We start from the raw sequence: 15,957 nt of genomic DNA on the forward strand, positions 1-15,957 counted from the left end.
ACATATGAAGTAGTGTTTCTACAAGTAAACTGTCGTGACAGTGTTAGAGTGAGGCTACAGGATTTGTGCATAACAGACAGTTTAGGGCATTAGACGGTGAACTCACGTTCTCCTGGAACACAAAGCAGCTCAGCAGCGCCGTGGCCTGCTCCGCAGACAGGTCGTTGAACAGGCCGTTGAACATCATTTCGGTGAGCAGGAGCTCGTCGGCACTGCAGCAGGAGAGTCAGGCCCAGTGTCAGGACGGAAAGACACAGGGGGACACACACACACGAGCGAGCACGCCCTCAAAATGAAACTCTTAACAAAATTATTTGATATAAGGAGTAATCAGTGAGGAGTGACAAAGATTTAACTAAGGAAATGGCAGGTCTTTATATTACCAATATGCAAATAATAAATTTAAAGTGGGCATTGCAGAGAAAGATCCCATTCTAGCCAATACCAAGCTGCACGTGTTCACTGAGGTAAAGAACCATTGTCTAACGCTCAGTACACCAAGAAACACAGAACCCTCCAGCCATTTATTATCTAGGTCCAAGGACCTTTTTAATTGTCTTTAACTTTGTTGTTTTACAAATAACTTAAAAAATAAAGGGTTAATGAGAACGAACTGATTAGAACCTGAGCACCCACAGCCGCATGCATTTTATCCTGTCGTTCCCAGTGCCCAAATCTAGGAACAGAGACGGGCCACGGCCTGCGAAGGTGGCAGATGGCTGCTAGTCAGCTGTCTCATGGGTCTGGGCTGCATTTGTGCAGTAAACGCGATTCCTGATCTCAAAGACACGTCCAACAGCATTCACATCACTACTCCTGATCCTTCGTGCATCTGCCTGTCGAAATGTACTGACTCCAGGTTTTAAAGACATCTCTGGGTTCTCGCTTATTATTAGTTTTCGTTCCTCTTTTGTTTCATTAAAACATGATATTTTTTTAAAAATCTGACAAGTCAAAATTTCTTTGAAGAGAGGAAGGTCAACTTCTTTGCCCCATATTGTACATTCAGATCAAATGATAGATTGGAATGATAAATCCCACAGTTTTTTCATGATCTGTTTCTTATTAGTGTCTTTGTTTTACAACTGTCTTCAGTATTTGACACTGAGAACGGCACCAGGGAAATTTAGTGCAGTCATAAACGATGGATGCCTGGGACGGTCCAAGCCCTCACACACGGTGCCACATAACTCAGCCCTTCCTGCCTAATGGAAAGGAGACTGTATCAAGTAAGAGCCTTGCACTTTCCTTTTGTACTCAGAAATATATTTATCACTCCGACTCCTGAGTGGGAGACTGTACCAGGGTCCAGGACTTTGCTGACATGACTAATGTCTCCATCATCACTTGTCGAGGGTGCTCTTGTCTCTGTGCTACTCTTCTGATTTGCTAATAATTTAAAATTTTCTTTTTTGGTTATTTTTGTCATCATGGGTGGAAAATAAAAAATTCTGAATTCTCAACTGTGTCAACAAAAGCTAAAAAAGATTATACTGATGGCGTCTCCAGAGTTCTATCACAAGTTCCACAAAGTACCTTACATTCTGTGCTTATCTTACATTACATTAAAGGGTTTAATGACTCATTCAGTAATTATAAGAATGTTACTCTATTTTTTAAAAAAGCACACTTTTTCTTTTTGGAAGAGTTCTAAAAAAGAATCAAATCATAAACTAGCAATTGTTACAGTTACAACTATTCAAAAACAAAGAAAACTAAATTTGGGTTCCCAACGGTGAACTGACAGGGAGAGGTTACTGTAAGGGACTGCAGTCTAGCGCAGGAGGCGGACAGGAAAGATGCTCACGGATGGCGACCTAGCAGTCTACAACTGCGATTCTACTAAAAACAGCGAGGGGCCTAAAATCAGGTTAGAGAACTTCAGAGCAAGTTTCAGAAGACCTTGGGGAAAACATCCAGGGATTAGCAGGATATGGGGGGAGTGAGCGGAAGGCCATGCTAGGCAACAGAAAGATCAATGTGTGCGATACGGAAACCGGCAGGCTAGAGAGCGAGGGCAAGAACACACTGACTCAGGGAGTTTATTAAAAACGCAACAGAGTCCCCAGGAGACTTTTACCAAAAGCATGACAGAGGAGGAGTGTGCTTTGGAAAGAACACCCTGAAAGCAGGAAGGAGGACAGCTGCAGACTCAGGATGGGAGGTGCACACAGGAGGGCTCCTGCAGAACAGCCTCCAGGTGGGGAGGGGACAGCCACCAGGGCAGGAGGCAGAGGACACCGCTCAGGAAGACGAGAGAAGGGGCAGAAGGGAAAGGAGTCCAGGATAACTACCAAGCTTTTGCTTTTAGTGGCTGGGATTTATTCAGCAAAACAGAGACCAGAGGGAAAGCAAATGAGGGGAATGTACTTTAAGCATTCTATTTCAGAATAAAATCAATGCCATTCTTCCAACACTAAATCTACCTGCAGATGCCTCACAGGAATTAGTCTACATTAGTTATTAAGATTAAGGGCTATATAATCTGACAAATAATTCCAGTAACATTGCTTTTGGCAAGGAATTAGGAGCAGTGCTGAGGTCTACAGTTAATCCGGGGTAAATTATTGACATATGGTGCTTAGTTTCTTTAATGACAAAGTGGGAAAGCTGAAATTCATCACAGGCTGAAGGAAAACAGGAGCCGGTAGGGCAAAGCTAATTTGAAGAAATGTTTTATTTGGCTCACATGGTGACTAAAAAATGACTGATTTAGTATGTGAACATTTAAAAATCAAAAGCTTTCACCTCAAATTTGGGATTGCCAGCTTTTCTAAATTGGAAAATCGGGTATCACATTATTCTGCAATAACAACTAGTGATCTGGTCATTCGCTGCCCATTTTGGTGGCCAAGTATTGTCTTGCTCGCCAGTCTCCACCTGGTTCCGGCAGATGTCTGAGCTCCTAACATCTGAACCAAGGTCAGTGAGAACATGAGAGTCTTTACCAGCAATGTCTGAAACCACAGCCAAGGCCTTAGCTCTCTGGCCTTGTCCAGTGGGGCCACGGTAAGTACATAGAAAACTTTCAGAATGTCTTTGTGTAGACTCACTGAGACTAATGGTCATGACTATGGACAGACTCGATCTACTTCAGGCTGACCACACTCGTGTGGGACCAGAATGCCAGGCCAGCCAGTGGGCTTCCTGAGTTCCTAATCCACAGACCACCAGACTGACAGGACAGCTGCTGCTTCAAGCCACTTAGTTTTATGGTCATCTGTAACGTGGCAAAAGATGACCAACACAGACAACAGCTTCTATCCGATTCTATGCTGGGGCCTGTAACAGCTACGCTGTAATACCCGACTACAGCCAAGACGTTAACAAAATCTCCTGCACACATAAAAGAATGATGGTTATTAGGCTAAGTTTCAAGGTGGAAAAATGTTTATAATTTTAAAGAAAGAACACAAAATTATGCATAAAATAAGGTTACAATTATGTAAAAGTGCATTAAAATATAGAAAAAGGAAAGACATCAAAACGCCAGTGATGTTCATGTCAATTAATGGGATCTGGAGATTTTTAAACACTTTCCTTTTCTAGTTCTTCAATTTCATAGTCAAAACCTGCATTTACTATGAAAGGTATTGTACAACTTCATCACTTTACGGTGGCTCTCTCTCCTACGAGGTTAACAGCCCATGTCCACCAGGTCTCACCTGCTTATCTCACATGCCACGCGTCCCTTCATCTCTATGACATCAGAAGAGGTGGCAAAGCCCAGTCGCCGTAAAACACGCTTGCGACACTTGAGCTCATCCATCTGCAGGACAGTTCTTGCTTTCTTCAGTTCCCGCTTTGCAGACTTAATATCTACTGCAATCTAAGGATATGAAGTATAAAGGAAGCTCAGTAAAGTGAACAGAGTAAAATGGGAGTTCCTCACGAAATGAAACAAATATTTTATTAGGACTCTGCAACACACCTCTCTGTCAACACCCTAATGGGGAAGGAGGAACCTAGTTCTCACTTATTTAGTGAAATACACAGGATTCTGAGATACAATCAAGTTTCTGCCATACCTGTGCTTTCTTTTCACACAGCGTGTACACCGTTTCCAGGTTTGGGTCGTTGTGAAGGGGATGGGAGTACATCCGATGCTCAAAAGCCTCCACTTTCTGGATGACCTTTTTCAGGCCCTGGTCCTGAATGCCCATGTCATCGACTGGGTCTAACAGGGGGACACCATCAGGAAAACGCTTCTGAACTTCCTGAAACAAATACTTAAAATTAATTTTCATTTATGAACAAAATTAGTTAAGAGTAAACAAAGTCAGTATTGTCTTTTGTGCTTTCCTATGCGTAAACATAAAAAGGCTGCTACATACGTGTAATTTTAAACTTCCCATGTGAGTGCATTTCCCAGTGGCTTGTTTTTAACACTCCTCTGAAGTGCTATACTCAGACTCACTGATACAGGGATGCACTATGCTCAACAGCCTGGATACGGCACAACTTGCTGAGGGTCCGTTACCCTGAACCTAGGTTGTCAGAACGTCTCAGCACCTTAAGTGACCCTGCACTGAGGTCTCCTAAGTGTGTACTTTGTTTCAGTTTTCCGACTATTCCCTTGGGTTTGACTCCCAGAGGGCATGACTTAGTCAAAGGATGTAAGCTTTTCAGAGGGTCCAGAGCCCTCTCGATAACTGATTTTTACATGATTTAACTGTAACTATGATGAGCATGTGAGCTCAGAGAAAGGATAGTTCACAGCAGCCTGGCGCCCCTAGGAAACAGCAGGGTCTTGGACAGGCTTTAAAGGTGAGACAGGGTTTGGCCCGTTAGGAATTGAAATAAGTAAATAGATAGGTACACCCAAAGCCTAAAGTGCCCAATGACAGTGGCCTGTTCCTTTACCTCTGTTTTCCTAGGTCCTAGTACAGAGCCTCCAGCGCGCAGCAGACACCAACTCATGTGTTTACTAAATAACAATGTTCCTGTTTTTAATGGAAAATATAAATTTCTAAAAGTCATATTTTTCTTGCTGAAATTAAAAAGATTTCAACCATTTATTAAATATATTAAAAATGGTAAGAAGTCCTGGCACATGACCTGACACACAGACCCTGTCTCCCTCACTCCTGTGCAGCGTGAGAGGCTCCGTCCTCACTGGAGTGGACTGAGAGGATGTCCACAGTAGCTCTGCTGCCACCACTGTTATTAAAGGAACTGACTCTAGTGCTTGTAGCTTTGTGAGAGGAAACAATACGTGTAAAAGCATTTCAGATGCTTCACTCTAAACCCTATGTATATGTACACAACATTTATATTTAATTGAGAAAATCTACACATGTACCTGTATTGACTTGAGAACGCTCTGTCTGTTGTCCAGGGGTCGAAGGTCCTTGGGGATGTAGAGCCTGACACTGCTGATAGCCGACAGGAGATGCACCAGAACTGGAACAACCTACCAACAGAAAGTTACGTAATGTTACAATTAAAACTACACATTGTCAAATTCTACCATTTCCCAAATTTAGTTTAACTCCCTAAAAGGAAGCTGCATTTATAATATGCGACAGGTGTAATAAGTAGAAAATAATCATTGTGGGAGCTTTTATCTTAGTAGAGACTGTATTTTAAAAGTAAAAACTAATTCAAACCTCTAAATAACAGGCAAATGAATGGTTCATGAAAGTAAATGACTGCTCAATACACATTCCATACTTCACCTGTGCCCTCCTATTGGGCACTTTCTGAATCCCTGAGAGTACTACAGACAGCGTTACAGAGGGAGGAAAGGCTGCTCTTTAGGGCTAGAAGGCCGAGGAAGTTCATGTGAGCCCAGGATGCAAGGAAGGAGAGGAAAACTAGTGCTTCAGGCAGAGAAAACACTGCACTTCACCAGCCCAATCTCCAGGATCACCTACCTACACGTCCTTCCATGCTTTCTCCTGAGAACACCCTTCTCTCAACGGTTTGCTTCCTTTAAATTCAGAGGCCTCTACGAACTAAGATCCAAACTCGTCAGCGTGGTGGCTCCTATGGCTACCTTCCTATGATCCATGAAAAACTGGCTTGCTGGTAACAAACATATTCAGTGTTTACTGAACAAACGGGAGAGGAGTTGAGCATGGGTGCTAGAGGCCAGAGGGACCGGTTTGAATTCAGTCTGCCGCTAGCTGTGTGATCTTGAGCAAGTCACCTAACCTTCTTAGGCCTCAGTTTCCCCGTTTTAGAAATGGGGATAAAATCTGTCTCATTAAACCACTGTGAGGATTCAATGATACAACGCATGTAAAATAGTTCCTACATTAAAAATGTTAGTGAAATAAGTATCAGTGTGAACAGATGTGCATGTACCAAGGCTAAAATAGCAGAGGTCACACTCAAATGTTACAGGTGGATGGCATTTATTGTTAACACGTGAGACAGATGGAGGCTGCAAAGATGGGAGTCTGCAGCGTCTAAACACCATGACTACAAGCTTCTATTTGAAAGCAATTGATGAAAAATAATCTGATAAACTGTCCATTCACTGTATTTTCACAACCAGGTTTTCCCAACTGTTAAGCTTGCCATGTGCCTCTTCTCTGACGTAAGAGTTCAGGGGCGCTTGTTCTTTCTTCCTGCCTTCCTCTTTCCTCCCCTCCTCTCTTCACCATCTGAAACTAATCTGCAGGCAGGTCACCTCACCCCACCACCAAATACTTCAGCATGTTCCTTCTAAGAACAAACATTCTCATGCACAGCGACAAGATTATGAGCTCATAAAAAGTTAAAGAATATTCAAAAAACAACAAAAAATAAATTATCATCTACTATACTGTCCATACTCAAATTTCCCTGACCCAATAATGTCCTTTATAGAATATCAACTCCACTCCCACCACCATTACTACATCGCTACTATTACCACCCCCACCACTATATCACTACTATTACCACCCCCACCCCCACCCCACCATTATTACTATAGCACTACTATTACCATCACCATCACTACTATATCACTACTATTACCACCTCTTCTCTGGGATCCATGGTCCAGCCAAGGATCATTTAATGCTTGAGCATCAGGGCTCTCTAACCTTCCTTAATCTACAACACTCCCTACTGTTTCTGTTCTTCTATGGTATTGGTGTTTTCAAAAATTCAAATTTACAGAAAGAATAGGACAGAGGACGCCCAAGTTTACTCAGCCATTGTCCACGTGTGACCCCCTGCTTTACCACTCATTCTCTCCCCCGCCTTCCTGCAGAGAACAAAGATTAAAAGATGGAAATTTAACTGATGAACAAAACAGATCCAGAGACACGGAAACATGGAGCAGACTGAGGGGTCTCAGAGGAAGGTGTGGGTGTGGGTGGGGGAGGGTGGGGAGAGATTAATAAGAGAACTTCATGCTTATAAGCATAACCCATGGACACACACTGGTATGGAGATGGCCTGGGGGTGAGGTGGATGTGGGGTGGAGGGGACCAAAGGGGGAAAAAGGGGACACCCGTAATACTTTCAACAATAAAGATAAGGTAAAAAAAAATGTAAATGTGATGTTGATACAATGATATCTAATCTACATCCCTAATAACGTCATGTACTTTCCCAATGCCTTTTATAACCCCTTCCCCTCTCCCCAACTACTCCATGGTCCAATCCAGGATCATGCAGTGAATTTAGCTGTGCTTTCTTTGCTCTTCTTTATCTGGAATAGTTGCTCAGTTTTTGTGTGACTCTTAAGACACTGATATTTCTGAATGTCAGTGATATACTATAGATGCCTACAGTCTGGGTTTGTCCAATGAGGAACCACAAGCTTCAGGTTATGCAGCGTGTGACCCTGTGGTGGCGGATCTGAGTTTCTAACAAGCCAGTCTATAGAACAAACATCATGACCATGACATTTCCTAAGACCCAGACAATACGCCACAAACCTAAAGCAATGTGTAAAAATAACAAATCCCAGTATCATATTAGCAAACACATATCTGAAATCTATAAGAAGATATTACCTAAAATTATTTTAATTATTTTATTTTATTTATTTTAATATATTTTTATTGATTTCAGAAAGAGGAAGGGAAGAGAAAGAAACATCAATGATGAGTCATTGATCAGCTACAGCCCGCAACCCGGGCATGTGCCCTGACTGGGAATCGAACCCCGATTTCCTGGATCCTAGGTCAACGCTCAACTGTTGAGCTACGCCCAGCTGGGCTTTAATTATTTTAAAATAAATAAAATGATGTTCAAGAAATATGGGCTCTCACGTGGCAAATTGAATGTTTTCTATCCGCTAAAAGCACAATAAATTAAATGACTTTATGGAACCGTGGACAGGCATTTTTCATGATCAAAACATTGCTTCAATCATTTTCACAGGGATGTAATAAATGACATTTAGGATAAAATAAAACTATATCACTATTTGATCATAAAAATAACAAAACATTTTTATGGCTGAGGTAAAATCCAACTTTACGTGAAAACTAAAACTCTTTCATCTTGCACTTTGTCATTAACCCGCCAACACGTGGTAAAAGAAAAAGAGCTGAAATCCCATGGATCACTCTACTGGTCTTCAGATGGCTGGAACAGACCTTCAAATACCTCAGAAACTTCCAATCTAGAAATCCTGACGCTATGTCTGTTACAGTCACTCGGGAAACCCAGGGATAACAACTGGTTAGCACCCACCTGCATCTCCCCCTTCTCATCAGCTCTGGCTGGCTTTGCAGCCTCCGTGGCCGAGTTTTTCAGGCTCTCTCTGCTGCAGCGTAGAAGCACTTCCACCACATACAAAGGGTCCAGTTCCCCCGAATTGGGCTAGAAAAACAAGAGAAGGGAGGTCAACAACTCTCAGACACTGGCCCCCATGTGTCCAAGGGCCGTGTCCTCAGCCCTGAGCACCGTGACTGGCACATCCTGTCAGTAAATGCCTATTTCACAAAATGAAGGCTCTGTCTCCAGCCTTCAACATGCTCCACTGGATGAGAAGAAATCCCTCGATACTACAAATCCAAACAGTATGATCACTGTCAACCGTGACACAAAATGCCATTTTAAGCCTCTAGTGATTAGTTTATAGTTGTATTTAATTGAAGTTATCAGTCGAAGACATGAATCTGTATCTTCAAATTACCCTAATTAAACAACAAAATACACTGGAAGTAGCTGTCTGAATACACTGGTCCCTCCTCACTGTGGTTTCCTGCCATCTTGCCGAGGACTCTCTAATGAGTTCTGGTTCTCCGGCGCTCAACTGCTCAACTGCTGAGCTACGCCCAGCACGTGCTCGGCACTGTATTAACGTGTCGGCAGCAGCCTCTCAGTCATCAGGCCTTTTCCTTCGGAAAGAATCCCTCTGCTTTTAAATTCAATACCTGAATTATCGACTTTGCATAAAGTAGATAAAAGTTACTTTGATGGAGGGGGACACCTGGCAAAAAGACGTGACTGCTTGGTCCCTGCCGCCCCGCCCGCCCCCGAGTTTCTGTTCAAAAATGAAAACTGTCAAGAAATGACTCCAAACCTAGAATCTATTTCTTCAATAAACTACCATTGTTTAACAACAGTAAAATATATTTCCAAATACAAAGCAAGAACACAACCGTAATTATCTTAAATCATCAAGGTCAAATTTCCCCAAAGAAAGCACAACTTCCACTTCCCAATCCAGAAGGAAACTAGGTTTGCCTCAGCAAACCTATTTTATTTTATTTTTAAATATATCTTTATTGATTTCAGAGAGAGGAAGGGAGAGGGAGAGAGAGAGAAATGGAAACATCAATGATGAGAGAGTCATCACTGATTGGCTGCCTCCTGCAGGCCCCCTACTGGGAATCGAGCCCGAAACCTGAGTAGGTGCCCTGACCGGGAATTGAACTGCAATCTCCTGGATCCCAGGTCGACACTCAACTGCTGAGCCACGCCCGGCTGGGCAGCAACCCTATTTTAAAATATGGTTCCTTTTAAAGAAGTTTCAAAACATCCCTCAGCTTGATACAGACACAAAGCAAAGCTGGATAATATTTTAAATTAGGTCTGTCTCTGCAGAGGTTAGGTATATGTATAGCTTAGTCAATATAAAATGAATTTTATAAGCCCTAAGCTAAGTAAATTACAATCAACTGTCAACTCTTCCAAGGTGCCAATGGCTGAGGGGAATGAGTGAGTTATATTTAGTATCCCAGGAACGAAAAACCCTCGGAGTAAGTAAGATCCACAACCTGATGAATGAATTAACTCCAAAGTGTTAGGGGACGTGAGCATTTAGACAAAAATAACGTAAGATTTATAAACAATCTTTAATGTGTGTGGAGAGTCTAGGACTCTGTAGCTTTTACTGGTAAGCTTAACCTCCTCCCCTGTAAGACACACCGAAGGGGTGACGGTCAGAGCTCAAGCACATCTAACACAATCACCTGTCGCAGCAGAGCTACCAAACCATTTGCAACATTACAGAAATATCCTCATGTTTCTATGGAAACATATTAAAAACTCTGCCTTACTGCACCATTTAACAAAAATGCTGTTAAAATATTTCCTAAGATAAAATTTTTATCAGCCAACTTCTCGTTCAGCACCCTGGTAAAGACAGGCCGCCAATGCCATCCTCCGCACAAGACAATCACTGAATGTCCTATTTTGCTTTCCCATGACTGTTGTAGCATAAATTCTTTTTTTTTTAAGATTTTAAAAATTGATACATATATATAGAGAGAAATATTGATGCAAGAAATCATCAATCAGTTGCCTCATATGTGCCCTGACAGGGAATCAAACCCACAACCTGGGTATGTGCCCTGACAAGGAATCGAACACACCACCCCCTGGGGTATGGGTCAATGCTCCCACCAACTGAGCCACATCGGCCAGGGCTGTTATAACATAAATTCTTTAAATTTTTAACTCCTTTTTAAAAAATCTTCATCTAAGGATATGTCTTTTTTTTGTTAATTGATTTTTAGAGAGAGAACAAAGGGTGGGAAGGGGGGGCATTGATAGGTTGCCTCTCGAATGGCACCAACCAGGAATCGAGCACACAACCTTCTGGTGTATGGGATGATGCTTCAGCCACGGAGCCACCTGGGCAGAGCTAACTTCCCCATCATACATTCGAGCTTTCTTTCCCCAACATCTCATTCCTTTTACAATGTGGCGACCTGCCTTGGCTCCAAGTGCACTTTGCTTCCATCTTTCCTGAAGCAGTCATCACGTGCTCCTTATATTCTCCTTTGCTTGCCACTGACGGCCAGTTACCTGAGCACGGGGACTGTGTGTCTGTGATTAACGCATGCTTGTCAAATTGGGATCAAATGAGGTAAACTGTGACAATCCTTTAAAAAAATCCTGTAAATTAACAATTACTAATCATTTTGATATTTTATCAAAATGGTAATAAACTAAATATCCTTAGAAGCTCTTCAGTGGGATTAGTCATTGATCACTAATCAATCGCCTATCACAAACCTAAGAACATAATTGCAACAGCAATTGGCTTCAGTATCTCAAAGTTCATGTACAGGTTTCAGGACTTTCAATCCCAAAGCTTCAGTCCTACGTGCCTCTACACCCAGGGGGACAAAGAAGCTAATGAGGGCGAAACCAGGACACGGTCAGCCTTGAGAGAGCAGGGTATCTTGTGTAAACCGGTGTCTTCATTTTAAAGATACGAAAAGATACGTGCGGAGATACAAAATGTCTTGCTTAAGGTCACACATCTGCAGATAATAGGCTGGTACCTACTGCACTAAAGAAAATATAATAGGATGGCTGATTTAATTTCACGACAGTCACTCTCCTAACAAACTAACAAAATCATCCTTAATTTCACATATAAGTCATCTTTCCAAAATATTTATACAAATAATGACCAAAATCAACTATATTATTGCCTTCATTTAGAGAGGACAAGTACATCTGACCAGCTCTCCTAATTTCTTTTCTTCAACTCTCTAATATGTACCCAAATCAAAATTCTAATTTTCAGTGTCGAAAGCTGATTTTTCCCTGATATTCATTTAAAGAGAAATCTTATAAAGGAATGATGAACTCAGAGAAGAAATATAAACTGTCATGAAATTAAAGTTCATTGTTGTTGTTAGGAAAGTAACCCATACTGTTAAGCACAAATTTAAGATTATTTAAAAATTTAATCCCTTATGGCAGAATTTATTACAACTTCTCTTAATACTTTTTCTACTTTGATCAATTTCATGAGTCTGAAAAAAACCATTTCACTAACAATTTATATAGAATTCTACTTTAAGAACAATGGTTTACCTTAACATTCGACTTTTTTGAGAAATTCACGACGACTCCCCAGCCAAAATCATCTCCTTCGTTCTTTACCTGAAAGGAAGTAGAGCACGTGAATAAGGACATCTGTGTCCAAAGGCAACCTGGGATCCACACCTACATTCCAGGCTAATAAAACCAAGTTTTCCTGGTGAAGTCATTTTTGAAAGATCACTGTTAAACCTACGGAAAAAGATATTAACTCTACAGAATAAAATCACTGCCAAATTCCACACACCTCTTCAGCAGCAATAACAAGACTCTCAATTGGAAAACAAATGTCAAAAATGGTAACATGGTGTATTTGTTCTGAGAACATCTAAAGTCTTTCCTATTTTATAGCTAACGAATTCATCCTTCTTAAAACTTAGTTTAAAAGAAGCCTGTCTTTATTTTTAGATTTTATAACTGGAAGTATTTTATATGTTAATTCCAAAACTGTCTCCTTCAATCTGTACCCTCCAAAATGAAAATCTGATTAATGACCCCCCTAATCAGAGCCACAGGGAACCAGTAAGACAAATATTAAAACACCCAAATATTTTATCTAAAAACGGCATACCTTGACCAAGCGGCCTGGCTGCAGGAATGGTAAGCAGTACTTTGGCTTGTGGATATACTCCTCAATTTCTTTTCCCAGCTTTGCAAGCTGCTGTCTAATCTTATAATAGATGAGCACACTTTCCTCATTAGGTATTACTATTTTATTATATTGCTCTTCTGAGTTCTTTACCTCTGCAAAGAAAACACATGTGCAATATAAAAACACTGTGCATCCACAACGTATGCCACCATCAGCACCACCGAGTTCTAGAACACTTCACGGACTCCAAAAGGAACTCGTACCCACTAAGCAAGCCCTCCTCATGCCCCTCCTCCTCCAGCCGCTGGCAGCCTTTCTGTCTGCTTTCTGTCTGTCTGGATTTACCTATTCTAGATAGTTTACACATGTGAAACCAAACAATCTGCAGCCTTGTCATCCATGCTGTGGGATGTCTGAGGCCTTTTTGTGGCTGAATAATATTCCAGTGTGTGGGTGCCATTCTGTTTATCCTTTTACCAGTTGATGAGCATCTAGATTACTTCCACCTTCTGGCTACTGTGAATAGTACTGCTGTAAACACTTATGCACAGTGTTTGTTTAAACATATTTCCATTCTTTTGGTCATGCACCCAGGAGTGAAACTGGTAGGTCTCATGGTAATTCTACCACTAAATTTGCTGAGGAAGTGCTGAACTGTTTTCCACATGACCACACCATTTTGTTAATTACCTTTTTAAAAACACCCATCCTAACAAGTGTGAAGTGGTACCTGTGTGGCTATGATGTACATTTCCCAAATAACTAATGATGTGGAGCCTCTTTTCATGTGTTTGTTGGCAAACTGTTTATCTTTTTCAGAGAAATACCTACTCAAATCCTTTGCCCATCTAAAAATCAGGCTTTTTGTTGTTGAGTTGTAAGAACTCTTTATATATTCTGGACACTAGATCCTTATCAGATACGGGATTTTTCCAAATTTTTCCCCGTCTGTGGGTTTTCTTTACATTTTATTGCTGGTGTCTATTGAAGTATAAGTTTTAAACTTTGATGAAATCCAATCTCTTTTCTTTTGCTGCTTGTCCTTCTGGTGTGTTCTCCAGGAAACTCTCAAATCCAAGGTTACGAAGATTTATGCCTACGTTTTCTTCTAAGACTCTTATGGTTTCAACTCTTATATTTAGGACTGTCATCAGTTTCAGTTAATTTCTGTGTATGATGTGAGGTAAGGGTCCAACTTCATACTTTTGCATGGAGCTGTCCTATTGTCCATGTGGCACTTGTGGAAAATCAACTGCCTACAGATGTATGGGTTCCATTCCACTGATCAAGCTCCTCTACTTAACCTGCATGCGTCAGTTTCTTTATCCTCAAAATAAAGGTAACAACAGTACCCATAACCTGCAAAGGTATAGTCAGAGACTAACTGACAAAAGATATGGAGAGTAGGAAGCTACCAGTACAACCCAGAGCAAGTCCTCAGGAAGGATGGTGACACTGTACTCTTTATCACCAGCCTTCCCATGGCCGGCTCTGCTCCCGCCAGAGGCTCCTGTTGGCACCCCTTTGAGCTCACCGCCTGCCTCGTCCTGCTTATTCTAACTGGCCAGCACAGCTCCTTATAGGGGCTGCATTCCATCCACTAAAGGCTAGACAGCTACTCCTGACACACATTACCACAAAAGGAAACCATTAAAGCACGATACCAATATTCGAGAGACTAAAGTCAGTAAGAAGTTACAGAAGGAAAACTACACACAGAAATGCTGGTCCTGCTGTCTGACCTGAAGTGACAAAGTGACCCTGTTGGCAGGAAGCAGTGCAACACTGACTAAGCTCTGTCAGGAGTTCATGGAGACGCCTCAGACCTCTGCTGGGATGCTTAGGCACTGTCCCCACCCTCCACTCCAAATCACTTCTGTGCTAATGAGTCAGAAGCCTGAGAGATGTTTTAAGAAGTCCCTTGTGTTTTGTACCTAAGGACCTAACTACAGCTACAGACCACTCCTGAAGCTTTGGTGCAGCCCGCTTTTCATCCAAATTTTAGACATCTCTTGCCCCCGCATTCAAAGAGCAGAGGAACTCAGCATGAGCAACTGCTTTCCCTGCAATGTACCACCCCCACCCCAGGACGGCCTCAGCATCTAGGGCACAGCAGGTGAGACACAGCCAGAAACTGCTAAGACACTATGCAACCAATTCCCTCCTCCACAGGGAGTAGGGAGGTAGTGGTTCCGAAGACACATTCCTATCAAAGAATATGTAACACAGGGAACAGACCTGTGCGTGAAGGCAAAATGGACTGCTACTCCAGTATACCAAGCAAATTTTTGAACAGGTTAAAGCTTATCAATAATTAAAACAGGTACTTACTAAGAATGTAATATAAATTATCTCACTGAATTCTCATGAACTGAATAAATTAGATATTATCCCAACTGCATAAGAGAGCAAACTAAAGCTCAGGTAGTCCCATGTGTAACTCCACAACTCTTGCTATTAACTATGGCATTATCAATGAAACTAAACAAAAAGATTAAGTCTGCATTTTTCTCTGCAGTAAAGGAACAAGGAAATCCTGGAAGCTTTACTCTTATGGCTCACTGAAAAATCCATGGTGGATTCAGTAAATCAAAACAAAAAACATCTCATGTATGCCAGCCTTCTCAATTTGTCGTAAGAAAAAATAAACTACTATATTTGTAAATATTAATTACCACAGTCCAAATTTTAATTTTGGTATATTTAAGATAGTGAATGTAACACCAGTCTCTTTGAAAGGCTCTAGTAGCATCCATAGCAAAGGAATCACACCTTCCTAGTAACGAGCGAGCCAGCGGCATGCAGATGCGCTCGCAGTGGAAGCAGGGGACAGCATCAGCCTCTCCACCATGCAGCCCTGCAAACTGTACTGAAGGGGCTGCAAGTCCCTCAATCCTCTCTCATCACTTAAACTCCTACCTCCTCCATTAAAAAGTCTGTTACACTTTGGGTAGTCTTTTGTTTACTGGCTTGAAAATGTTAGAATAACAGGACTTGCTCCTTTAAAAGCAGAGGCAGGGAAATGCAGGGATAATTCAACTGTGAGAAGATTCAAGTGTTCAGGAGCAACACCAGGGGCCAAAGATGATGTTCCATAATCTTTTTATTTTTTTAAATATACCTTTATT

At 41.6% G+C, this 15,957-nt stretch overlaps 1 protein-coding gene across 2 annotated transcripts in view; it reads right to left on the reverse strand.

Annotated features, from left to right (window-relative positions):
• The window catches only part of MTREX (Mtr4 exosome RNA helicase), a 55,570-nt gene that overhangs the window by 13,032 nt on the left and 26,581 nt on the right, over window positions 1-15,957 (reverse strand). For both annotated transcript variants that reach the window (XM_087815250.1, XM_087815249.1), the window contains exons 17-23: window positions 12,809-12,981; window positions 12,232-12,300; window positions 8,644-8,772; window positions 5,303-5,413; window positions 4,029-4,217; window positions 3,666-3,829; window positions 107-212 (exon numbers count right to left, since the gene is read on the reverse strand). In XM_087815250.1, coding sequence (XP_087671376.1) covers window positions 107-212; window positions 3,666-3,829; window positions 4,029-4,217; window positions 5,303-5,413; window positions 8,644-8,772; window positions 12,232-12,300; window positions 12,809-12,981 — 941 coding nt within the window. The remainder of the gene's footprint in view (window positions 1-106; window positions 213-3,665; window positions 3,830-4,028; window positions 4,218-5,302; window positions 5,414-8,643; window positions 8,773-12,231; window positions 12,301-12,808; window positions 12,982-15,957) is intronic.

Source organism: Miniopterus natalensis, chromosome 3 (genome assembly GCF_054644295.1).
Source record: "Miniopterus natalensis isolate mMinNat1 chromosome 3, mMinNat1.hap1, whole genome shotgun sequence".
NCBI lineage: Eukaryota > Metazoa > Chordata > Mammalia > Chiroptera > Miniopteridae > Miniopterus > Miniopterus natalensis.